The sequence below is a fragment of the Lynx canadensis genome, chromosome E1 (genome assembly GCF_007474595.2).
Source record: "Lynx canadensis isolate LIC74 chromosome E1, mLynCan4.pri.v2, whole genome shotgun sequence".
NCBI lineage: Eukaryota > Metazoa > Chordata > Mammalia > Carnivora > Felidae > Lynx > Lynx canadensis.
This window is the reverse complement of record NC_044316.2, coordinates 4,609,461-4,634,024: the sequence shown is the minus strand read 5'-3', so window position 1 is coordinate 4,634,024 and position 24,564 is coordinate 4,609,461. Positions and strand designations below refer to the sequence as shown.

Here is a 24,564-nt window from a genome sequence, read left to right as displayed (position 1 = left end):
TCGTGCCTTCCTGGGGGCGACTAACCACCTCTTCCTACCACTCTGGTCAAGAGCTGCAACCTCCCTTCCTACTCTAATATCTGCAATTGTTCGGCCAGTGGAAGAGACTGCACACAGGCAGCTCAGCGAAACAGAACGACGGCAGCAACAAAGTCCAGGGATGGCAGAACATAGCTGTCTCTGAAACAACACCTTACATTATTCCAAAGGCAGATCACTTTCAGATTGCCGACCTCTCAAATTATTTATAGGAGATTGATTCATATACTTAACCCAATGCGAGAGGAAATACTTCTAATTATATCCAAACATCTTTAATATGAGGGGAATTATGCTTGGAGACCTTCATTGCCAAAAACATGTTTTGCCAAAAATGTTTTAAGAAAGAGGAGGAGGCTACGTGTTTTCCATATTTGACCCTATAAAAGTACCCTTGGAATGAGTTGGCTCGTCTTTCCTCATAAAGCTTCAAGGTAAGTGTGTGTGAGGACAGGGCTCTGTCTGGAGACGGTAAGGGATACTTGGCCGCCCTCATACATGCCACACATCCCGGTTTCCCTGCCCCTGGCAGCCCTTCCAGTAAGGCACCTACTTACTCCGTGGCAATTTTAATTAGATGTTTCAGTGTCCCCAGTCATTTCCTGATTCTCGCCTAACAATTATGCTATTATTGGGAACCGTTAGAATTTAATCAGAAGAAATTTGCTCTTTCTCTTACAGTTCTGACCCACTTCAAGGTTGCATCTCTAAGGTAAGATACTGATTTTTTTTTTCTTATTCCTCACAGGAGGCAAGAAATCTTCTGAAGGTGGTTGGAGAGTGCTTGGGGGGTTATAAATTGAAAGCATTTTCATTTCATGGCTGATCATGCTTCCCTTGAAAAAATTCTGAAGGGGACTTTAGAAACTGGTTCTCATTAATTTATAGCCTCTGCAATATATGAAAATGCTTTCTTAGAGTCTTGAGAAGTTTTATACACAATTTTTTTCTATTACCAGCACTGCAGTCTGTCTTTTAAATAACTGAGTTACAACATGTAACACAACATTTTGGTGTTATTATTCATTTATAGAGAAAATGTAAATTTCCTATACTACAGCTTTGCCTCAACATCATATAATATAAAAAAACCATGAGAGGCTATCTGAATGAACTGAATCCTTGCCTTGGAAAAGTGGCTTAAACGTGTATGTTGTTTCACAGTCCATAAAATGGAAATTAAAAACGAAAGATATGTAAATGACTGAGCATTTTCAGCAAGACAAAGCATTTTGTGTTACCCAAATCCCTGCAGCTTGAATGGGAAAGCATGGGAAACCTTACACAAGTGCTTTGAGTCTTTCTGGAAAAATATCTTTATGATTATAAAATAAATTACCTATGATCACTATCATTATCTATCACTACTATCTATCACTACCTACTATCACTATCATTAAACACAGGATTAATGAATGTTAGTTAAAGTGGCAAGAGACAGATCTTGGAAAGGAAATTTTGTGAAATTTTTCTGAGATTCTCAATAATAAAGCAAGAAAACAGATAATAATATTTTAGAATTAGTCTTTCAGAAATACTAAAGACAGGTGAAGAAGCCAAATTTGTCAAAATTACGGTATGGGAACAAGAAAACATTGATGTAAAATAGAATTTTTTTTAACAAAACAACGCAAAGCAAAGCCACCCCCCACCCCCGCCCCCGTTTCTGCTTTCCTTGATTTAGGTACTCTTTGTGAGTCTATAATGAATCCAAATCTGTAATGAAAAGGTTTTCACTATGTACAAAATAGTTCCTAGAATTTTAGCAACAGAAATCCATTGTGCTGCAAATTCACAAAGCCAGCTTTGAGCCCTTGCATGTATCCCGTATGTGTTCTAAGAGGCGTGAAGGATGCTGTAGAAGGAAAAGTACTCCCTGCCTGCAAGGTGCTTATAATCCAGTTGGAAGAGTGCTCTCAGCGAAAGAGCTGGAGGAAACCCTGCCAGAGCCTAGCTCTGTGCCCTGTATAAGTCACAGGCAACTTAACAGAAATGAATGTGTATACAGATGAAACAGAAAGCAGCTACCAGGTCATACAGCAGGTGAGCCAGAGCCAGAAACCACAGTCTCTTTCCAAATGCTTGACTAAGTTAAGTACCTATCAGTGCTGGCACAAAACACAAACACCCATATCTCGTCTCTAGCCAAACGTGGTCACACTCTACGCAATGCTAAGTGAATACAGAATGTTTTCTTTTTCTAAACGTGGAATATGTAATATCTGAATGTCTATAATACTTTTCCTTTCTTTCCCAGGCAGGGTCTTCGACTGGGCTGCCGCCAATAACCTGCAGCCATGAGTTCCGACGCCGAGATGGCCGTTTTTGGGGAGGCAGCTCCGTACCTCCGAAAGTCTGAAAAGGAGCGCATTGAGGCCCAGAATAAGCCTTTTGATGCCAAGACATCAGTCTTTGTGGCGGACCCTAAAGAGTCCTTCGTGAAAGCAACAGTGCAAAGCAGGGAAGGGGGGAAGGTGACGGCCAAGACTGAAGGAGGGGCGGTGAGTAAAGTGTCTGAGATGATGAGATGGTGCGGCACCTGGGGCAAGGTGAGCTGACACTTTTTGACCTGGCCTCTCTTATTTGACTTGCCAGACTGTAACCGTGAAAGAGGACCAAGTCTACCCCATGAACCCTCCCAAATACGACAAGATCGAGGACATGGCCATGATGACGCACCTGCACGAGCCCGCCGTGCTGTACAACCTCAAAGAGCGTTACGCAGCCTGGATGATCTACGTGAGTTCATTCTCATGGCCTTTCTGCTTGTGCAGGCAGTTAATATTTTTGAAAAACAGCAGATTATTAAGGTCCCCATGAAATGATTATATTCCTTCTTTCCCCCTTTTTGGTACAGACCTACTCAGGCCTGTTCTGTGTCACCGTCAACCCCTATAAGTGGTTGCCAGTGTACAATGCAGAGGTGGTGACGGCCTACCGAGGCAAGAAGCGCCAGGAGGCCCCGCCCCACATCTTCTCCATCTCCGACAACGCCTATCAGTTCATGCTGACGGGTGAGTGGCTCAAGTGATTCTCATACAAATTACTTTACCCCCTAGAGTCACAACGTGTTAAAGCTAAAAAGATCTTTGGAAATAAACTAATCCACCCCCCTGGTTGTACAGAAGAGGCAATTAAAACACAGAGAGTTACATGCCGTCAAAGCTGGAACTAAAACCTAGCTCTCCAGACTCCCACTCCGTGATTTTCCCAGGCCACACTACCGCTCCACCTTGATTCAGCTGCATTTGCTTGCAGTCTCCTTCTTGGGAATACATAATTTATTGTATAGATGTAAATAATAAGAGTTAAGATTCAGTAACGACTGAATCACACTGTCTGAATAGAAATGAAAAATACACGTTCGTTCAGTCCTTTTGTGCTTAAGTTTCTTGCTGACCACAAACCTGATGCTTTTAGGAGTACTGTTGTCTCTCAAGTCATCAGAGACCATCTCAGAGAAGATGCCCTCTCTTTGAATGAAGATGGTGTTTGGGGGCTACACACACATGAACAGATGCTGTGTCCCCCACTTTAAAAGGATTTTGTGCTCCTCATCTGATCTTTCTTCGACCCGATGCCATACTTTGGGGGAGGCTGATGAGAATCTGGGGTGCAGTCTGTGGCCATAAGGCAAAAAAATTTTTTTTTCTTCGTGAGGCCAATTAATTCATTTAGAAACAACACCTCAACCTTGGCTTGATGAACTATTTAAACGTACCGAACTATAGTCCAAACCCTTAGTAGATTACCCACTTTTCAGAAAGTTTCATGCACTGACCAGCAGACAGCATGCTACCGGAATCCACAGCTGACAACTAGACAGTGTCTGGCTTTGGAAAGTATCGCTCTTTGTCTTAAACCAGGACATGCTTATTGTCACAGCTTAAGGAATTCAAGATATAACAGCATTCTATGTTTCTCCTCAACTTAAGAGGTTTAAGAATAATGTCATACATAGCTTTACAATAATGTATTTAAAAGCTCCATTTAAAGTGAGACACTCAACACCACAGGTCCGTCCCCATAGAAAGTTTTGTTTGTGTAACTTGTATATATGCTGATTGCCTGCTGTTTTTCTTCTAGATCGGGAGAATCAGTCTATCTTAATCACGTATGTATTACTATCCTGGGACTCACTGGCAGTTTATTTGCACTGGGAAAAAGACACCAAAAAAGAAAAAAAAAAAAAAAAAGTTAATGCTCCCATACTGAGGCAATGGCTGATCAGCCTGGAAATAGACACTGTTTATAGCTTGTTGGAGGGCTTAGACTACCTCAGAATATAAAATAACAATGCCCCAAATTTTGTCATTTGCTAGTCCAGTCTTAAAGGCTGCACAGAACTTTCCTGAGAGTATAAAATGATGGTATAAAATCCTGTCTCTAGGCACGGAAGGGAATAACATACCACCTCCTGAACAGTTGAGCCATTTGGGAATGTTACCAGTAGCTCATTTTTAAGGCCTCCTTGAGAGATGTCCAGTCCTTCAAAGACTTAACCTAAGTCATGTCTTTAAGGAGACTGAAGAACACCTAATTGTTTCATAGAGTTTTTTTTACTAACAGTTTCACTTCCCACATAGTTGTGGGTGGTTGCCCTTTGGCTCCCTCAACCCCAGGCCACCTAGAAGAGAGCCTGGCACATTTTAAGCCCTCAAGAAGTATGTGTTAGGTGATTAATGGATGGATTTCTCTACTTCTTATCAGTGGAGAGCAACAGAAATAATATGAACTGACAAAGACATAAAAAAATCGATGCATAAGGTAGTAAATGCTGCTAGTGGAAGCACTTTCGTTCGTCACAGAGGTTAATTCCTCACATATGTTTGGTCTCTGTTTGGCAGCGGAGAATCCGGGGCGGGGAAGACCGTGAACACCAAGCGTGTCATCCAGTACTTTGCAACAATTGCAGTCACTGGGGAGAAGAAGAAGGAGGAAGTTACTTCGGGCAAAATACAGGTGGGTCTGGGGTCAGACTCAAGATGTCAGGGCTCTCAGGAAGTCTGGAGCCCCGGAGGTGAGGACCGTGCTTGCCTTTGCAGGGGACTCTGGAAGATCAAATCATCAGCGCCAACCCCCTACTGGAGGCCTTTGGCAACGCCAAGACCGTGAGGAACGACAACTCCTCTCGCTTTGTGAGTCACAGAAGGCTCTTCTCAGCCCTTAAGTGCCCGAGAAAGCATGCCTGAATTATCGTTGCAGTCTCCTCTTTCTCGTGCGCTTCAAGTCTGGTATATAACATCATCATTTTTACTTGCAAGGGTAAATTCATCAGGATCCACTTCGGTACCACGGGAAAACTGGCTTCTGCTGATATTGAAACATGTGAGTAACAGGACCTCCTCAACAGAATCCAAGAATGACAACTGATGGTTTGGAGGAACATTTTGCAGCTCCTGCTGAGCCTGGAGCCTGTGAAACACCAGTCTGCTGCCAAACATGCCCATGGTTAATGCCAGTCTTACCCATAGCCCACAGTGTGCTTTATCCTCGGTCATGAGCTAATGATTCCGTAAGAACTGCCGGGAGCCGTTGGGCTTGTCTGAAATAATCCAGCCTCAGAATGAATTTCAACTTTTTCTAGGAAAACACTAACATGAGGGTAAATGAGTTGCCTACTGAGCCTTGATAAACATTGCTCTTAATGGTCTATTTTAAAGTGAGAAGAGACCCTGGGGAGACAGGGGTTCTTGAGAATCAATTATACTCCAAATGTCAAGGATCTTCTGCATGAGAAATGTCTATATCCTGAGCCAGGCAGGCTTTAGTTTCTTTCCAGAGGTGCTAAGAATAACTGCAATGGTGTTTGCAGAGGCACAATATGTGGTACCTCGGGGGGACATTCCGTGGAAATCTCAAGGGGCCAGTGAGAAGTAGCTAATGACCCCAAGTTCCAAAATCACTCCAGGAACTTTGTAATTTTTCTGCCCTGACCAATGTCTACTTTCCACTGCAGATCTTCTGGAGAAGTCTAGAGTGACTTTCCAGCTGAAGGCAGAAAGAAGCTACCACATTTTTTATCAGATCATGTCTAACAAGAAGCCAGACCTAATTGGTAAGAAAGAGCTTAAGTTTATACGCTAGACGTTAATCATTTATTAACAACTTCTAGTGTAAAATGTATACCCTGACTTCTGTGTACCCAGAAATGCTCCTGATCACCACCAACCCTTATGACTATGCCTTCGTCAGTCAAGGGGAGATCACAGTCCCCAGCATTGATGACCAAGAGGAGCTGATGGCCACAGATGTAAGTTACATATGCAGGGTTGTTTTTGTTTTTTTTAATCCATTATGTATGGGAATGAAAATAACACCCCTCTCTGGGTGTGGTTAAAGATAAGGTATAAATTCTCCTCAATAAGTTAGTGTCTTCTGTCCTTTTGTCTTCTCATTTTTCCTGGTAGAGTGCCATCGAAATCCTGGGCTTCACCTCTGATGAAAGAGTCTCCATCTACAAGCTCACGGGGGCTGTGATGCATTATGGGAACATGAAGTTCAAGCAGAAGCAGCGTGAGGAGCAGGCCGAGCCAGATGGCACCGAAGGTAACAGAGACGAAAAGCCCACTCCATATTCATGTTTCCTTTACAGCTGAGCTTCTGATGGATGTATGCAAATTTACCCCCATACAGACTTTCTATAAAATGATTCACTCATCACTCTGCTCCTATGAGTTGTGGGGCCCACAGTAGGTCACACAGGATGCCTGAATTGTGTCTTTACAGTTGCTGACAAGGCGGCCTATCTCCAGAGTCTGAACTCTGCTGACCTGCTCAAAGCCCTCTGCTACCCCAGGGTCAAGGTCGGCAACGAGTTCGTCACCAAAGGCCAGACTGTGCAGCAGGTAAGTGAACGGCCTCAATGAATCACACACATCCCCAGCCTTCTCAACACGTCTTTAGTAACGCCAACAATCATTACTCTGTCCACGAAGGTATACAACGCGGTGGGCGCCCTGGCCAAGGCCGTCTACGAGAAGATGTTCCTGTGGATGGTCACCCGCATCAACCAGCAGCTGGACACCAAGCAGCCCAGACAGTACTTCATCGGGGTCCTGGACATCGCCGGCTTTGAGATCTTTGATGTGAGTTGTTGGAATAAGCGGCCCTGTTAAGGCCCCTCCGCTTCGTGTCTGCTCTGCCGAATTCCCCCCGGGTTTCCCAAACTCACTTGAGCTCTTTGGTGTTTGCAACGCCCTAGTTCAACAGTCTGGAGCAGCTGTGCATCAACTTCACCAACGAGAAGCTGCAACAGTTCTTCAACCACCACATGTTCGTGCTGGAGCAGGAGGAGTACAAGAAGGAGGGCATCGAGTGGGAGTTCATCGACTTTGGGATGGACCTGGCTGCCTGCATCGAGCTCATCGAGAAGGTTCGTATGACTTTTCAGGTCACAGAGTATACTGCTGAATAGTATTTAAGTGAGAATCTTAAAACATTGCTACTGGTAAACAAAATCAGGAAAACTCCTTCTTTTGCTAACTCCAAGGTAGATATCCTGGTAAAAGGAGAGTGAATATTTTCTTTAACGTACGGAACTCTACATTTCCCAATGGTTTGCAATCCTGGCCTCATATTTAAAGCCATCTTTCCTTATAAAAGAGCACTAGATAGAGTATTTTGTACTTATTATCACTTCATCATCCTTAGATTCATTATTACTGGTAACTGAAATGCCAATTTCTAGTACTTAAAAGCAGAGGCTCTCAAAGTTCGGTTTAAGACTCACCACAAGTACTTAATAAAATTGCACATTACCCTTGGAAAAACTTTTTGGTCAGTGTGGATGGGGGCCTTGGAACCTGAATTTTCATCAAGTGATTCTGATGCAACCAGTTTTTGAGTCACACTGGGAGAAATACGGCTGTAAAGCCTTGGGGCGAGACACAAACTCCACAAGAGCATGCCCTTCAATCATCTCCCTCCCCATCACATCCCAGAGCCCAGCACAGCATCTGCATCTCTAGAGGCACTTGATACATATTTGCTAACTTAACGACTTCTGGACCAAGGAATAAGTCTTCATTAGTTGTAAGAAATTAAAAGATGAATTTACTCAAATAGGATCATGATGTTACATATTATTTCTATAAGCAGACAAAATTCAAACGGCATCTGTTTCTTTTTCTACTCTCAGCCTATGGGAATCTTCTCCATCCTAGAGGAGGAGTGCATGTTCCCCAAGGCTACAGACACCTCCTTCAAGAACAAGCTGTATGAGCAGCATCTTGGAAAGTCCGCCAACTTCCAGAAGCCCAAGCCTGCCAAAGGCAAGGCCGAGGCCCACTTCTCGCTGGTGCACTACGCCGGCACCGTGGACTACAACATTGGCGGCTGGCTGGACAAGAACAAGGACCCCCTGAATGAGACCGTGGTTGGGCTGTACCAGAAGTCCGCAATGAAGACTCTGGCTTTCCTCTTCACTGGGGGAGCAGCTGCTGAAGCAGGTAACTTGCAACAGAAGTCACCTTTCATTTAATGTATAAAACATACACTGAGAAAGCCTGTCTTATGATTTGCTTGTGCTCTCTCTACCCCCCTTAGAGGCTGGTGGTGGGAAGAAAGGCGGCAAGAAGAAGGGTTCTTCTTTCCAGACTGTGTCTGCTCTCTTCAGGGTACAAACATCCTTTGCTCTCTCTTATTTGACTTAAGAACTTCAATTTTATTGTATCTGTGGGGCAAGGGGAGTAATCTTGCAAGAATTCCAGAACTGAATGTGACTCAAAGATCTAGGTCAGTTGGTGGTGGTAGAATGGAGTCTCAGAGGGTCTGGGGTAGTTTGGAAGAGACACTTCAGTGTATAGGAGACAAGGTGTCAGGAGGGATGACAGTGAATTGCAGAAGTCAGTATCAGATAACAAAATTAAATCTGAATGCCAGGAAATAAAGTCATTTGACATTTAAAAGGTCCTATTGGGATAGGACTAAGCAAAACGAGATTTTTTTGGAGTATGTGGGAGCCTCCAAATGATGCACGTGCCTAGGTATATATTGGCACAGAACTGAATAGAGTGGATTTTGAAAGCCAAAGACAGAAGAACAGTGTTGGGAATTGGAGGCTGATTCTAAACGAAGGGTATAAAACAGATGTGATAAAAAATAGCTCTTGAAGGAAAATTTGCTTTTCTTTGGACAATCCCATATGTAACAATGAAAGCTTTAGTTATCTGGAAAAACAAACAAACAAACAAACAAACAAACAAACAGGATTTCCACAAATTGGAACACTTCTCACAGTTGGTAACATGGCTGTTGGCTTTCTGCCAATTCCCAGAGTGAAGCACTAAAAGGCCACTTTCTGTGGAATGAGCAGGAGGACACAGCTCTGTAATTAGGAAAAGGAATAGGAATGTGATAGAGAAGCAGATACAATTGAAAGTAGGGTAAATAAAGAAATGACAGATTTGGAATAAGACACTGAATTACTTGTAACGTCAGATCACATATCCAGGTGAAACAGTATGGGTGGGGTATTTCCCTACATTTAGAATATCATATTAAATCTACAACACATGCTAGGAGATTCAAAAGCAATGAACAACCACCTCAACAACTTGTAGACAAATATGTTTATAAGGCACAAAAACAGGAAAGGGAAGGACTTTTTGGGAATGTGGAAATTCCAGAAAGAACTCTTTGCAAATTCAAATTAGGATACCATTCGTTAGAATTGAAGCAATGTCACGGTTGCCACAGTGATTATGTCTGTAAATATGAATGCATGAAAAGAGCACACTTTCAAACCAAATATTCATTAATTCCACAGGAGAATCTGAATAAGCTGATGACTAATCTGAGGAGCACTCACCCCCACTTTGTACGCTGCATCATCCCCAATGAAACCAAAACCCCCGGTAAGACACTTCTGACATCCAGACAGGTGCCAGTGTGTTTGCTTTAGACCATGAAATAAGGCATGTGTATCCTTCCCTTTAGGGGCCATGGAGCATGAACTTGTCCTGCACCAGCTGAGGTGTAACGGAGTGCTGGAAGGCATCCGCATCTGTAGGAAGGGATTCCCCAGCAGAATCCTTTATGCAGACTTCAAACAGAGGTCAGACTTTCTCACTTCAAATTATCTCAAGAGGTTCTTTTATTTATTTCAACTTTTTTGATTGAAATAAAAATCCTTTATACATTCTATTATAATTGAGGAGAAGAGAAACACACTTAACAGACTCTGTATTGATCATTTGGTATGCTGATATGCCAAAAGTTTGACACCCTTTGAATATGCAGAGAATAAAGATGTAGATATGATTTCTTGTTTATGTTTGTTAGACTACCCAAAAGTTACATCATTTCTAAAATAAGGCAAGAAGATTTGTTATTGGTGACAATAGCTGTATCATTTATTTGTTTGGCCTAAACAGATACAAGGTATTAAATGCAAGTGCAATCCCTGAAGGGCAGTTCATTGACAGCAAGAAGGCTTCTGAGAAGCTCCTTGGGTCCATCGACGTTGACCACACCCAGTATAAATTTGGTCACACCAAGGTAATGGTCTCTAAAGCCCACCCGATGCTATCCATGTCCCTTTGAAGTTTATGTACAGTTTCTGATCTGCATATCTTCCCCCCACACAGGTCTTTTTCAAAGCTGGTCTTCTGGGGCTTCTAGAGGAGATGCGAGACGAGAAGCTGGCCCAGCTGATTACCCGAACCCAGGCCAGGTGCAGAGGCTTCTTGGCCAGAGTGGAGTACCAGAGGATGGTGGAGAGAAGGTATTAACAGAGATATTTTACTGAGCCCCAGCAGCCAAGGCCTTTTCACTCTGCTTCCTGTGAGAACCTGACGTGGAACATTTCTGCTTCTGTCACAGAGAGTCCATCTTCTGCATCCAGTACAACATCCGCGCCTTCATGAACGTCAAGCACTGGCCCTGGATGAAGCTGTATTTCAAGATCAAGCCCCTCCTCAAGAGCGCCGAGACTGAGAAGGAGATGGCCAACATGAAGGAAGAATTTGAGAAGACCAAGGAAAGTCTTGAAAAGGCTGAGGCCAAAAGAAAAGAGCTGGAGGAGAAAATGGTTGCTCTGATGCAAGAGAAAAATGACCTGCAACTCCAGGTCCAAGCTGTGAGTATCAGAACCCATTTGTTTAGCACCCAATCTGATGCGAAAATTTCAGCTCAGTAATTGCTAGAGAAAGGTCTAGATTCCACCTAAGGGACTATCAATCTTTCCTAACTCACAACTCCATAGAAGATCCACACAATCCCATACACAACATTACTACAAAGCATTGCAGTAGGATTCTTTGCTGTTTAAAAGGAAAAAGAAAAGCATTTTCTCTTTCCCCCTAGTGTTTTTCCTAGCAGAATGTGGTCAAAAAATGAGGTGACCTTTGCTCCCCAAGATTCTCCCTACTGAGAAGAGCAAATTAGACCAGTGAAAAGAACAATAATCACAGTGAAGAGGGAGGACACATCATGATGAAAATACATCCACTTGAAACCAGTATTCTGGCAACTTCCCTGACAGTTCTATCTTTAGAAACTCTCCAGTACCTGAAAGAGTAGGATCATGACCAGGATAATGGGAACACTTTCTATAGACAGTGTCAGTTTTTATCCAAAGCATGAGAGACAGGGTTGACATTCTTGCTTGATGTCCCAATAAACACCCAGAAGACCTGGAAGAAATGTTTGATCAAACACCACTGCTTAACCTACTTTGTGACGCAAATGACCAGAGACTTTCAGTTTGCTACCGAGACCCACTACCTGAGTACTGAGAGTTGTCCTACAGTCCTCTGAGCTCAGAAGAACATCTACTTTGGTCCAGTTGGACGTACAGGTTTAGGGCCTTTCACTAGAAGATGTAAAGAAAGATGAACTGTCTGTACCTACCTGGGTTGGCACTGTGACTTTGAACAGTTTTTCCAAAATGACAAGAGGCTCATCACACCTTCGAGAACCGGGTGCTAACTGCAAGGTATACCTCAGTTTCCAATCATACTCCTCTCCTCTGAGAATAGTATCACCTCTTTCCAACATCATTCTGTCAAGTCTCCACATTTAATAAATACGGAATAATGTTCCAAGCACCAGGGATACAACTTGAAGTAAGAGGCATGGCCCCTGCTCCCACAGAGTTTCTATTCTAACTTATGAGAAACCCACCTGGTACTTCTTTAAGCACCACCTCTGAACATTTTTAGTGCCTCTTATTTCTTCCATGTGTTTCCTTTGATTCCCAGCTACTCTGTCACTGTAAGACATCTTCCCTTTAAGTCACTTTCCTGATATTACCCCTCCCTCTAGCAACCTGCTGGATACCTGACCATTTTGTCTGTTTTTTACACACTAAACTTTTCTGGAAATAAATACTAAAGAAAGAAAGGAGACTTATCTGAAATTATATACCAACACATTAAATATAGGTCATCATTAGGGGAACAAGAAGTTTTCCTGGACCCTCTTAAAGTCCCTGGCTGGGTCTGAAAATTAAAGCAACCAACATCAACTAACAGGAGAAAAGCATGCACATTTATTGAATTTTTACATGTACATGGGAGCCTTTGCAAGAGACTGAAGACCCAAAGAAGTAAGCAGAGCAGGAAGCTTTTATATCTTTTAGACAGGCAATAAATTTGTAAAGATTTGACAGGACAAAGGGGTTTGAGTTAAGAGTAATAAATGGTGAAAAAGTAACTAAAAAGATAAGGGTTAGTTTAACAAGGTTTGTTTATACAGCCTTCTTGGCCCCCAATTCTCATCTCTGGTGATAAGAATGTCTTCTTTCCTACTAGTACAGGAAGGGTACTTTGACCTGTTTTACGGTGAGGGAAGGAGGTCAGAGTGGGTTTCCTGCGTCTTCCATTTTCTCAAACTCCTTCAGTTTATGGTACACAATATGCCACGGTGCCATATTTTGGCATAGTATGTCCTGAACTGCATCATTAGCAAATAAAACTGTGTCATAATTTCATCAGGAACCATGACTTAAATTCCTTAAATTAAAAAAAAAAATCTGCAATGTCATAATAAGTGCCCAATAAACATTTCCTAGATGATGGGAAGTTTACAAAAAGTAACCTAAGGCTTTAAAACACAATTCACTTACATGGTTTTGAAATATTAATAAAATCTGAAAATGTCCAAAGAACTACAATCTAAAAATGCCTATTATCCCTTCTCAGGAAGCAGACAGCTTGGCTGATGCAGAGGAAAGGTGCGATCAGCTGATCAAAACGAAAATCCAGCTGGAGGCCAAGATCAAGGAGGTGACTGAGAGAGCTGAGGATGAGGAGGAGATCAACGCCGAGCTGACGGCCAAGAAGAGGAAATTGGAGGATGAGTGTTCAGAGCTCAAGAAAGACATCGACGACCTTGAGCTGACCCTGGCCAAGGTTGAAAAGGAGAAGCATGCCACAGAGAACAAGGTACGAATCACACTCTGTTCTACCATATCGAGGTTCCGTCAGCCTAGTAAACCTGCTTTAAAGCAGATACCATTTCTTCTTTAATTTTTCAAGGTGAAAAACCTCACGGAAGAGATGGCAGGCCTGGACGAAACCATCGCTAAGCTGACCAAGGAGAAGAAGGCCCTCCAGGAGGCCCACCAGCAGACCCTGGATGACCTACAGGCAGAAGAGGACAAGGTCAACACGCTGACCAAAGCTAAAATCAAGCTTGAACAACAAGTGGATGATGTAAGCCTAAAATCATGTAAAAAAATTTTTTTTAATTTTATAACAAACTAAGTAAACATGAGTTTGTATTCTTATGATGTAATGAGGACTTTTCAAAAGCTTCCAATGGATATGTGTATAGGACATTATCTTTGCTACAAGGTCTAAGATGGACACCCAAGAAGTCAAAAAAAAATCAATAAACAAAGTTGTTGGTAACAGACAATATACATAAAAAGACTCAGGGAAAAGGAAAGCTTGTGTTTACCAAAGAAATCTGTACAAACAAAATGGGTTTGGCCTGGGCTTGAAAAGCAAGAGGCCATGCAAAGAAATTGAGAGATGCTCCAAATGGGGAGCATAGCAATAGCAAAGAAGTAGTAAACATCCGTAAGATTCTCTCTCACAGGAAGAAAGGTTTCCAAATAAAGAATGTGGAAGGTGAATTCGGCTTTAAACGTAGTCTGATACCAAATAGAGAACCCGCTATAAATGTGTGCATCAGGGAGGAAGTGACAAAAGTCATGGTTAGAAACACAGCTGTGGGGTCTGTGGGTGTGGTGAAGCACAGTCACAGTGGATTCCGGTGGGGAGATAGGGAAGGCATGCTGTCTCCCTGGCAGTTTACTGTAATGGTATGGTAATGAGGTACACTTCACCTTTCAAATGATGATTCCTGGGACTAAGTGAATAGTTATGAGAATGGAATAGGTGGGACAAATTTGCGTAATTCATGGAAAAATCAAAATAAGCTGCTGATTAGATAGGCGTTAAATGTCTACAAGTCAAACCTGGGATAAAAGATGGTAACATTTCAGGAACTATATTCATGCATTATTAACTTATAGCTTGAAGGATCCCTGGAACAAGAAAAGAAAATCCGCATGGACCTAGAAAGAGCCAAGAGGAAACTGGAGGGAGACCTAAAATTGGCCCAAGAATCCACAATGGATATTGAAAATGACAAGCAGCAACTCGATGAGAAACTCAAAAAGTAAGCAATGAGAACACGTCTATGGGGAAAGTGCTACTACTGTTTCTGTGACTGACATAAAGTGCCCCTTTGACAGGAAAGAGTTTGAAATGAGCAATCTGCAAAGCAAGATTGAAGACGAGCAGGCCCTTGCCATGCAGCTGCAGAAGAAGATCAAGGAGTTACAGGTGAGTCACAACCTCCACCTCGTCCACATTATCACAGGAATCAAAACTGCCACGAGTTGCCATTAATGTTGGTGTGTCACCCTCAGGCCCGCATCGAGGAGCTGGAGGAGGAAATCGAGGCAGAGAGGGCCTCCCGGGCCAAAGCAGAGAAGCAGCGCTCCGACCTCTCCCGAGAACTGGAGGAGATCAGCGAGCGGCTGGAAGAAGCCGGCGGGGCCACTTCCGCCCAGATCGAGATGAACAAGAAGCGGGAGGCCGAGTTCCAGAAGATGCGCAGGGACCTGGAGGAGGCCACCCTGCAGCACGAAGCCACGGCGGCCACCCTGAGGAAGAAGCACGCGGACAGCGTGGCCGAGCTGGGGGAGCAGATAGACAACCTACAGAGGGTCAAGCAGAAGTTGGAGAAGGAGAAGAGCGAGTTGAAGATGGAGATCGACGACCTGGCCAGTAACATGGAGACTGTCTCCAAGGCCAAGGTACAACCATGGTTTAAGTCTTAAAGAGATTTCTGTGAGACAGGTGTGAGTGAGCCGGTCAAGAGTCCTTAGTAACTGGCAGCACAAGCAGGTGACTGGCGGGAGCGAGGGACACCCAGGGTGTGATGGCAAAGCGTCCACTCTTTGCTGTGAGAACAGCCACACCCAAAGAACATGTAGGGCGGAAAGTTCAGCTCTTCCAAATGAGAGCAACTCAACTATGCATTTGGGGTTTTTAAAAACACCTCACCTTGATTAGGCTTTTGTTTTTCCCCTTAAGCACAAATACATAAACTTGCTGCTCAAAAAAATCAAGTATCATTATTCTCATCTCAGAGATAAGCCACCTGATTTAAGACTTAAATTCCCAAAGCCATTTGCTGGTCGCACGTTTAGACTCTGTCATTCGTTACTCTTTCCACCACAACTCAAGGCCTCCGTAGTTTTTGTTTGCTTGTAAAGATATTTAACTCTCCAAATAAGGAAGTACCACCGTATGGAATGTGTGGATCATTGAAATTTTCTGTGGTCCAAATACTTGCTTGAGATGCCTTCTACCACTTTTTGATGCAGGGGAACCTGGAAAAGATGTGCCGCACTCTAGAAGACCAGGTGAGTGAACTTAAGACCAAGGAAGAGGAGCAGCAGCGGCTGATCAATGACCTGACGGCTCAGAGAGCGCGTCTGCAGACAGAAGCAGGTGGGCCATTGACCAGTGTTGACCTTGAATGACAAATTTAGCTTGGATGCTTAATTTGCTGAAAACCTCTGCAATGACTTAATTGAGATCACATACTATCTGCCTGGGGGCCACCCACCACCACTCGTATGAACACATTACTGACCACTGGCACGGACTGCTTTCTTTTTTGTTGTAATTGTTGATTTCACTAAAGAGATCCAGGCTCTTTTGCTTGTTCACATTTTAAAGCAGATTTGACTTTAATCAAGTTATCAGATTTAAAGTGTATCTTCACAATATTTATTTTCATCTTTCAAAATGCTTGCCCAAGTTATTTATTACTCTATTACCCTCAACGGCCTGTGTAATGTAATCCACATTTTAAAAATGACAGACTATGGCAATGATGAGGTGGCTGTCCAAGAACGCTTACTCCACTCTTTTTCCTGAAGTCTGGCCAACTGCTGCTAGCTAGCACCATCATGCAGAGAAATAGTACTACAACCCACCCCCACCGGAGCCTTCAAGGGATGTTTGTAGTTTTGACTCCCCAAATTGGAGAGTCTGTGCATTAACCCCTTCCCCTAATTAACTTTTTACCAAAGTTTTACCAACTTTTTTACCAAAGTTCTACCTCCTCAAGCAAGAGGTTAACGAGATGGTAATTATTTTATGGGTTGTCTGGACTATTAAAGTGATAGGCAGATCAAAGTGTTGGAGAACCACTTTTTCATATCCATTCAAATATTGTTCTTTCTAGAACAAAGTTCAAATGAGGCTTGTGTTATTGTCATGCAGGTAGTTAGTACACTTCATGCAGGAAGAAGAAAACCTGTATTCTCAAAGAATCTGAAGAATCTTTTCTAAGTTCCTTCTAGAATTTAGTGGTATGGAAAAAAGAGAAAGTTGTCATTCTTATTAAAGAGATAAAGCTTCCAGGTAACCAGTTCAAAAATGGAGCTGAAAGTCTTTCCTCCCTGTTTAATACAGCACAGCATGTTTTCTGAATTATGGTGCCTGAAGAGTTGGATTGGATTTAAATGCCATTTAGTCTAGGAACTGCTCAGGCCCCCTAAACCAATGAATTCTGGGGTGGAAGGGTATTTGATCATTTCTTAACATGAAAATGCTTCCAGGATTTTCTTCTGAACATCACTTCTACTGATGGAGGGAATCGGTCAAAGTCTCCTATTTTCCGTACAATAAATTCTTTGTTTCAATCAACTTTCAGTGTAAGGTACACTAGGACAACACTACTGCCTTAGACAGGAAGCACTGGGATGTTTTGTTGGTTTGATTTACATTTCTTGTTGCATGTTTCTTGACCAATTTCTACTGTGATCAAATAATCTTAAATACCTTGCAAAATGTTTTGTGTTGCCTGTAACTATGTAATCTGCCTCAAAGCTTTCCATACTTCTCATTCTCGTATAGATTTTCTCATCAGAACTGAAGTGGAGGTTGGTGGCTTGCTGTAATCAATACTCTCCAAAGTGTTTCAAACTCAGCTCCCTTTCCCTGCTCCAGCTTTTAATTCAGAGCTCTGATTTCCAAAAGTAAGGCTGAGTTTTATCCATCTTGGTCTTAACAGGTGAATTCTCACGCCAGCTAGATGAAAAGGACTCGTTAGTTTCTCAGCTCTCAAGGGGCAAACAAGCATTCACACAACAGATTGAGGAACTAAAAAGGCAGCTTGAAGAGGAGATAAAGGTAAGCCCTACTTGTTATTGTCACTATCCTTATTTTTGAGGTTATTTGTGGTTTTCTTACTTCCATAGATTTTCTTCTGGTGACCTCTAGGAGCCTAGAGACTAAATATCACTTTAAAGATATAAAATTAAGTCACTGATCTCTACGTTCTTAGGCCAAGAGTGCACTGGCCCACGCCCTGCAATCAGCCCGCCATGACTGTGACCTGCTGCGCGAACAGTATGAGGAGGAGCAGGAGGGCAAGGCTGAGCTGCAGAGGGCAATGTCCAAGGCCAACAGCGAGGTGGCCCAGTGGAGGACCAAATACGAGACGGATGCCATCCAGCGCACAGAGGAGCTGGAGGAGGCCAAGTATGGTCTAGACTTAGTTAAAATGGGAATATCCCTGTTAACCAAGTGCATCTGCTATAAGCACTATATGGGAAAATGTCCATTGCTCCAAAAACAAAATTTAAAAACAATGGAAAAAACACGCATGAACGTAAACCAAAGCAAGACAAACAATCTGGCAGTGCGGGAAAAGAATTAAGCTAGAGGGCAAAAAGAGAAAGCAGGTGGTAAGGCAAGAGGAAGCTGAATGACTGTTTTCAAAAGGGGGTATTTTGGGCATCATTCTATCTATAAAGGTGTAGACAGAGTAAGAGTTAACTGTATTGCCCTGTGCCTCTCCTTCCTCTCAGCCACTGATGGAAAAATTGTTCGAAGATGTTAGGTATGTAAGGGAAAAATAACCAAGATTTCAAAGCATAGCTCGTCCTTCTGAGATGTAAAAACATGGCTATTTGTAGGGGAACAAAGACATATACTATTAAAGACTAAAAAGAAAACATAAATTCTGCAATAAGAAAGGAAACACCTGGTTTCAAAAAGGACCAAATATTCAATGCAATCAACAGTTCGAGATGCAACTGTGAAGAGGGAGAATCTTGACAAGAAGAAACCTACTCATTCAGAAGGTTTCAGGAGGGAGCTAGTCGTTTATCCTGTGACTAGTGTACAACTATGTGGTTGGAATCATGTTTGGGTGGATGCCTTAGAAGAGATTTTCAGTGGAGCTCACAAAGCAAAATTGACATTGATTTGGAAAAGTTTATTTTTATTAAAGGATTAATGGAATGCCAGGAAAAATAAGGGAAGGACACAATTAGCCAAAATCAAGCATATTTGGTAATGAATTTGAATTCATTTGAATTCAATTCATCCAACATTTGAGTACTTAACATGTGTGACAGTCTTGCAAAGATTAGCAAGATACACACTCTACCTTCTGGAGATGAAAATTCAGTGGAGACAAGACATACATAACAGTAATTCAAGACAGATATTAATATTCTACAGAGAAGGAATAAACCAGTGACCTTAATGGGTAAAATGTTGGCTTGGGCTGATCACAGATGGCCTTAAAACCAGACTATGAAGTGTGGTGATGTTGAAATTTGGACTGTTGTCAGCATTTAGTTTGTAGGAGTGGGAATGAGTCAACACAGAACTAGGCCTACAAAACGAGCTTGAAGAGCAGACCGTTAGGAGTCTGGTTGTGGAAAGCACTCTTTTGTACCTACCTGGAAACTTCCAATTCTGCTGATGGCCTTCACTTCTATTGTCCTTATTTCACCTTTCAGGAAGAAGCTGGCCCAGCGTCTACAGGATGCCGAGGAGCACGTAGAAGCGGTGAACGCCAAATGTGCCTCCCTGGAGAAGACGAAGCAGCGGCTCCAGAATGAAGTGGAGGACCTGATGATCGATGTGGAGAGAACAAACGCGGCCTGCGCGGCCCTGGACAAGAAGCAGAGGAACTTCGACAAGGTACCTCGTGCTGCAGCCTCTGCCTTGGCATTCAACACGGGACCAAAGCCTGCTCCCTTCAGTGGCCTTATTCCAACTATCTGAGAGAGCTGTTCTCGGAGCTGCTGCCCCATGGCAGGTGGCAGTGGGGGAGGACAAGTCCTGTGGTTTCTACTTTTTTCATTCATAACTACTTGTCAGTCCCAGGTCATCCCAACTCTGCCTGGCAGCTGCCAGAATAGATGGTTCTCATATCCCATCAAACTCTCTCCATTAAATTTCTTGACTGCCCTTTGCCCCGCAGATCCTGGCAGAATGGAAACAGAAGTATGAAGAAACTCATGCTGAACTTGAAGCTTCCCAAAAGGAGTCCCGCTCCCTTAGTACAGAGCTGTTCAAGATTAAGAATGCTTATGAGGAATCCTTAGACCAACTTGAAACCCTGAAGCGGGAAAATAAGAATTTGCAACGTGAGTACATTTTAATCTCCTTTAACAAAAGATTTGAAAAAATGTTTTCCTTCACTGAAAAAAATTTTTATATTTCTGTTCACCAACAGAGGAGATTTCTGACCTTACTGAGCAGATTGCAGAAGGAGGGAAACGTATCCATGAACTAGAAAAAGTAAAGAAGCAAATTGAACATGAAAAGTCTGAACTTCAGGCTGCTCTAGAGGAGGCAGAGGTAGACATTTTATCATACATTCTAAAAACAATTACAAGGGGAATTAGAGTCTATTGCATGTAAAATTGATGAAATTCTTGAATCAAGAGAAAAGAAAAGTAATTCTCACTCTGTGTACTACATATGAGGATGGAGACTTGACCATGCATGCAACTAACACACAGGTGTTAGTCAGAACTGTGTTAGACACCAAAGGAACAAAAACAAGTAAGTTAAGGTCCCTGCCCTCAAGGGAATGATCGAGCTGGGGAGACAGAAATATATAAAACCAACAACACATTGTAGAAATTTCTGTAACGAGGGAACAAAGATGTCTTATGGTAGCAAAAAAGTAAGAACTAATTCCTATTTCTAGAATACCATAAACTTCCATTCCCTAACGTCACCCCTTGCTGTCATTAAAGGCATCTCTTGAACACGAAGAGGGAAAGATCCTGCGCATCCAGCTGGAGTTGAACCAAGTCAAGTCTGAAATCGACAGGAAAATCGCTGAAAAGGATGAGGAAATCGACCAGCTGAAGAGAAACCACATCAGAGTCGTGGAGTCGATGCAGAGCACCCTGGATGCTGAGATCAGGAGCAGGAATGACGCCATCAGGCTCAAGAAGAAGATGGAGGGAGACCTCAATGAAATGGAAATCCAGCTGAACCACGCCAACCGCATGGCTGCAGAGGCCCTGAGGAACTACAGGAACACCCAGGGCATCCTCAAAGTAAGTGGGTTCGAAAGAGGGCCCCAAGGGGCTTGGGGAGACTGCAGCCCTGAGAACGAGGTGTCTCAACGATCGTTCATTCCACAGGACACCCAGCTGCACCTGGACGACGCGCTCCGGGGCCAGGAGGACCTGAAGGAGCAGCTGGCCATGGTGGAGCGCAGGGCCAACCTGCTGCAGGCTGAGATCGAGGAGCTGCGGGCGACCCTGGAGCAGACGGAGAGGAGCAGGAAAATCGCAGAACAGGAGCTCCTGGACGCCAGTGAGCGCGTCCAGCTCCTCCACACCCAAGTGAGTAGAAGAGAAGAGTGAAAAATACAAAGGAATGAAAATGAAATTCTTGCTCCTATCGTAGCTTTATCTAAGAATGTACTCACAGTGTTTTATGGAGGATAACGTTTAAAACGTTTAATATTTGTGCGTTAGTAATATTTATCTGTACTGTGACATCCAAAGTTGATTGTCGTTCAAAAATATATGGTCATCTCAGATAACTCATTGAACACGGAGGGACACTAATTACTTAATTAACTAGCCTGTGAGTTCATTAGAAATCTGGCATCCCAACTTTGCTCTCATATACTAGATATTTCTAAATTTGCTATTTTAACAGAACACCAGCCTGATCAACACCAAGAAGAAGCTGGAGACAGACATCTCCCAGATCCAGGGAGAGATGGAAGACATTGTCCAGGAAGCCCGCAACGCAGAAGAGAAGGCCAAGAAGGCCATCACTGATGTGAGCAGAGGGCAACACGGTGGTGCTCAAACTTGAACGCTGATGCGCCAGCCCAGCTCTCAACCGGTTTTGTTTCACTGCTAACAGGCGGCCATGATGGCCGAGGAGCTGAAGAAGGAGCAGGACACGAGCGCCCACCTGGAGCGGATGAAGAAGAACCTGGAGCAGACGGTGAAGGACCTTCAGCACCGTCTGGACGAGGCTGAGCAGCTGGCCCTGAAGGGCGGGAAGAAGCAGATCCAGAAACTGGAGGCCAGGGTGGGTCTTCTGATGGCACATTTCCTCATTCCAATCCAGGGCCTTTTGAGGACCTAGTGCTGCTGGATGAGTGGGGCATACAGAGATGGAATGAGACACATTCCTTGCTGCCAAAGAGCTTTTAAGGGGACAATTAGACTAGGGCATGAAACCTAGATATAAAACAGAGTGAAAGAAGCACCACAGGTCATTTGAAGAAGCAGAAATCCGTTGAGTGAATGGATCGCAGTAAATGTCTTTAAAATGCCCACGTTTTTACAGGTACGCGAACTTGAAGGAGAAGTTGAAAGTGAACAGAAGCGCAATGTTGAAACTGTCAAGAGTCTACGCAAACATGAGAGAAGAGTAAAGGAACTCACTTACCAGGTAAGGAAAATGGCTTGTCTAGGTTTTCACCCTAGTTTGCAAGGGATCAAAAAGCAAATGTACAACAAAATGTCATGGTGTTTGTACTCTCAAGAGACTCACTCTTAAAAATATTATTTCAGACTGAGGAAGACCGCAAGAATGTGCTCAGGCTCCAAGATCTCGTGGACAAACTGCAAGCGAAGGTGAAAGCTTATAAGAGACAAGCTGAGGAAGCGGTGAGTTCCGAACCCCTTGGAGTGACTGAGCAGCCTCTGGTCTCAGATATGGCAGAACCAACTTCATTTAAGGGATGAAAGAAAAGGAGGGTATGGTGAGGAAGGATCAAAGGAAAATGGCCAATGACATTCTAAAGAATGAGAAGAAACCAACCACTCAAGGAGCCAGGGAAAATGGTTCCAGGGAAGGGCAAGAGCAACAAAATGCTTTTGAGTGGAAAAGAGTCTGGTTCAAGGAACAGAAAGAACCACGGAGAGAGCAGTAGAGAAGAGGCAGTAGAGTGAGGTAGGAAGCAGATCACAGGGTCTTCTAGGCCCTGGTAGGAAGTCTGGATTGTATTCCAAGTACAGTGGGACCCTGGGAAGCCACAGGAGGGTTCTGAACTGCTCAGTCATGCCTGGGCTTATACTCTTTAAAGTATATTTTGGCTACTTTGTGGAGAATGGACTGTTGGGTAACACAGGCAGTACAAGGAGACATTTTATGAGGCTTTCCAGGAGGTCCCATGGCTTGTGTTAGAATGGTCGTGGAGCAGACCGAGTGGAGAGACTCAAGACACATTCTGGAGGGAGAAACTACTGGATATGCTAAAAGGTCGCCCTTGGGAGGCGAGAGAGAAAGGAAATCAAAGGCAATTCATCCAGTCTGTGATTTGAATAACCAGGTGGATGGCACAGCAAGGACTAAAATGCAGAACTAAGAGAGGAACAGATTCACAGGGCAAGAAAGAAACAGGAATTCTGTTTTGGAAACACTGAAATACCACTGTATACATAAGTGAAGGTGACAAGTAAGCAGTTAAATATTAAGCCTGGAGCTCAGAAGGTCCCGCTTATGTTCAAACCACTGAGCTCAGAAGATCTTGGTTATGTTCAAATCAACAGATTCTTGGCACTCCACCTTATCTCACTTCTCCAGCCTATGATTTATCTTAAATAATAAATATTGCTGATTTCCTAAGTATTTAAGTATGGGTATATATATATACCTACTTATCACAAATTAGTTCCTCTGTCCATGAATGGTTTTCATTTTTCTGCTGACCTCTAAGGTCTGGGGCAGGGAGTGGGCGCGGTGGGGGGGGGGGGGGTTGGTGACAGAGAGACTTAACATGTCTCTCTGGCTCTTACTTTCCTCATCTATAAGAGGAAGATCTGAGGTTTTTTTTTAAGCTCTGTTATTTAGTGATTCTAAGTTTTATTAACTTCAAAATTTGAATGCCACATTATGGACAGCTGTCAATGAGCCTTTTAAAAAAGGACAATTACTAAAGACTAAACCCGAACTGGCCTTCCCAAACTCACTCATTATCTGTTCAAACATAATCAGAGACTACTCAAAACTATTTTAAGAAACAAGTTTTCTTTAATTTGTAAACTGCATTAAGTTGTAATAATTTATATTCAACGGGCAATAATTTATACTCCAGGCTATTAGCTCAGTATAACACGGGTGGTATACCTGCATTTTTAGAAGGTTTGGTTTCATTCACCAGACTCAGGGGGACAAAAAGTTTGGAAAACTGACATATTTAGTAATGGCTCTAAGATGTTTACATGTTAAAAAGGAGAACTTTTAGAAATCCTGGTGGCAAATGTCACCTGTCCCTCCTTGTTATCCATGAGTTCAAGAAGCATGCAAGGAAAATTAAAAATAAAAAATAAAATAAAAAAATTAAAAAAAATTCAAGAGCATTTCTCTAGGTTTTTTTTTAAAAAAAGGTTTAGTAGAGTGAAGTCTTTTCAAGTAAAAAGAAATTTGAGACCCACTGACCTAAGAAACTAGAAATCCTGACCTTTTTTCCCTCCTAAATGCATTTCCATTCATTCTCAGGAGGAACAATCCAATGTCAACCTCTCCAAATTCCGCAAGCTCCAGCACGAGCTGGAGGAGGCCGAGGAACGGGCTGACATTGCCGAGTCCCAGGTCAACAAGCTGCGGGTAAAGAGCCGGGAGGTCCACACGAAAATCATAAGTGAAGAGTAATTCAACCAAATGCTGAAAAGTGACCAAAGAAATGCACAAAATGTGAACATCTTTGTCACTCTGTTTTCTACTCCGGATTTTTGCAGATAAAAAATTTATCCGCAAATAA

The 24,564-nt window shown here is 43.0% G+C and overlaps 1 protein-coding gene across 1 annotated transcript; it reads left to right on the top strand.

Moving 5' to 3' along the window:
- The first annotated feature begins 424 nt into the window (after window positions 1-424).
- MYH1 (myosin heavy chain 1) lies at window positions 425-24,564 on the top strand. The gene is made up of 40 exons (XM_030295221.1): window positions 425-473; window positions 721-751; window positions 2,297-2,540; window positions 2,635-2,778; window positions 2,897-3,053; window positions 4,126-4,153; window positions 4,887-5,001; window positions 5,085-5,177; window positions 5,304-5,367; window positions 5,999-6,097; window positions 6,189-6,292; window positions 6,450-6,588; window positions 6,769-6,887; window positions 6,978-7,127; window positions 7,244-7,414; window positions 8,180-8,489; window positions 8,587-8,657; window positions 9,809-9,896; window positions 9,979-10,096; window positions 10,416-10,539; window positions 10,629-10,765; window positions 10,864-11,119; window positions 13,185-13,427; window positions 13,521-13,697; window positions 14,525-14,670; window positions 14,747-14,837; window positions 14,924-15,313; window positions 15,887-16,013; window positions 17,587-17,705; window positions 17,860-18,056; window positions 19,328-19,511; window positions 19,795-19,960; window positions 20,050-20,174; window positions 20,579-20,887; window positions 20,975-21,178; window positions 21,501-21,626; window positions 21,714-21,884; window positions 22,146-22,250; window positions 22,373-22,468; window positions 24,303-24,564. The coding sequence occupies exons 3-40, from the start codon at window positions 2,337-2,339 to the stop codon at window positions 24,453-24,455; spliced, it is 5,820 nt and encodes a 1,939-aa protein (XP_030151081.1). The 5' UTR covers window positions 425-473; window positions 721-751; window positions 2,297-2,336; the 3' UTR covers window positions 24,456-24,564.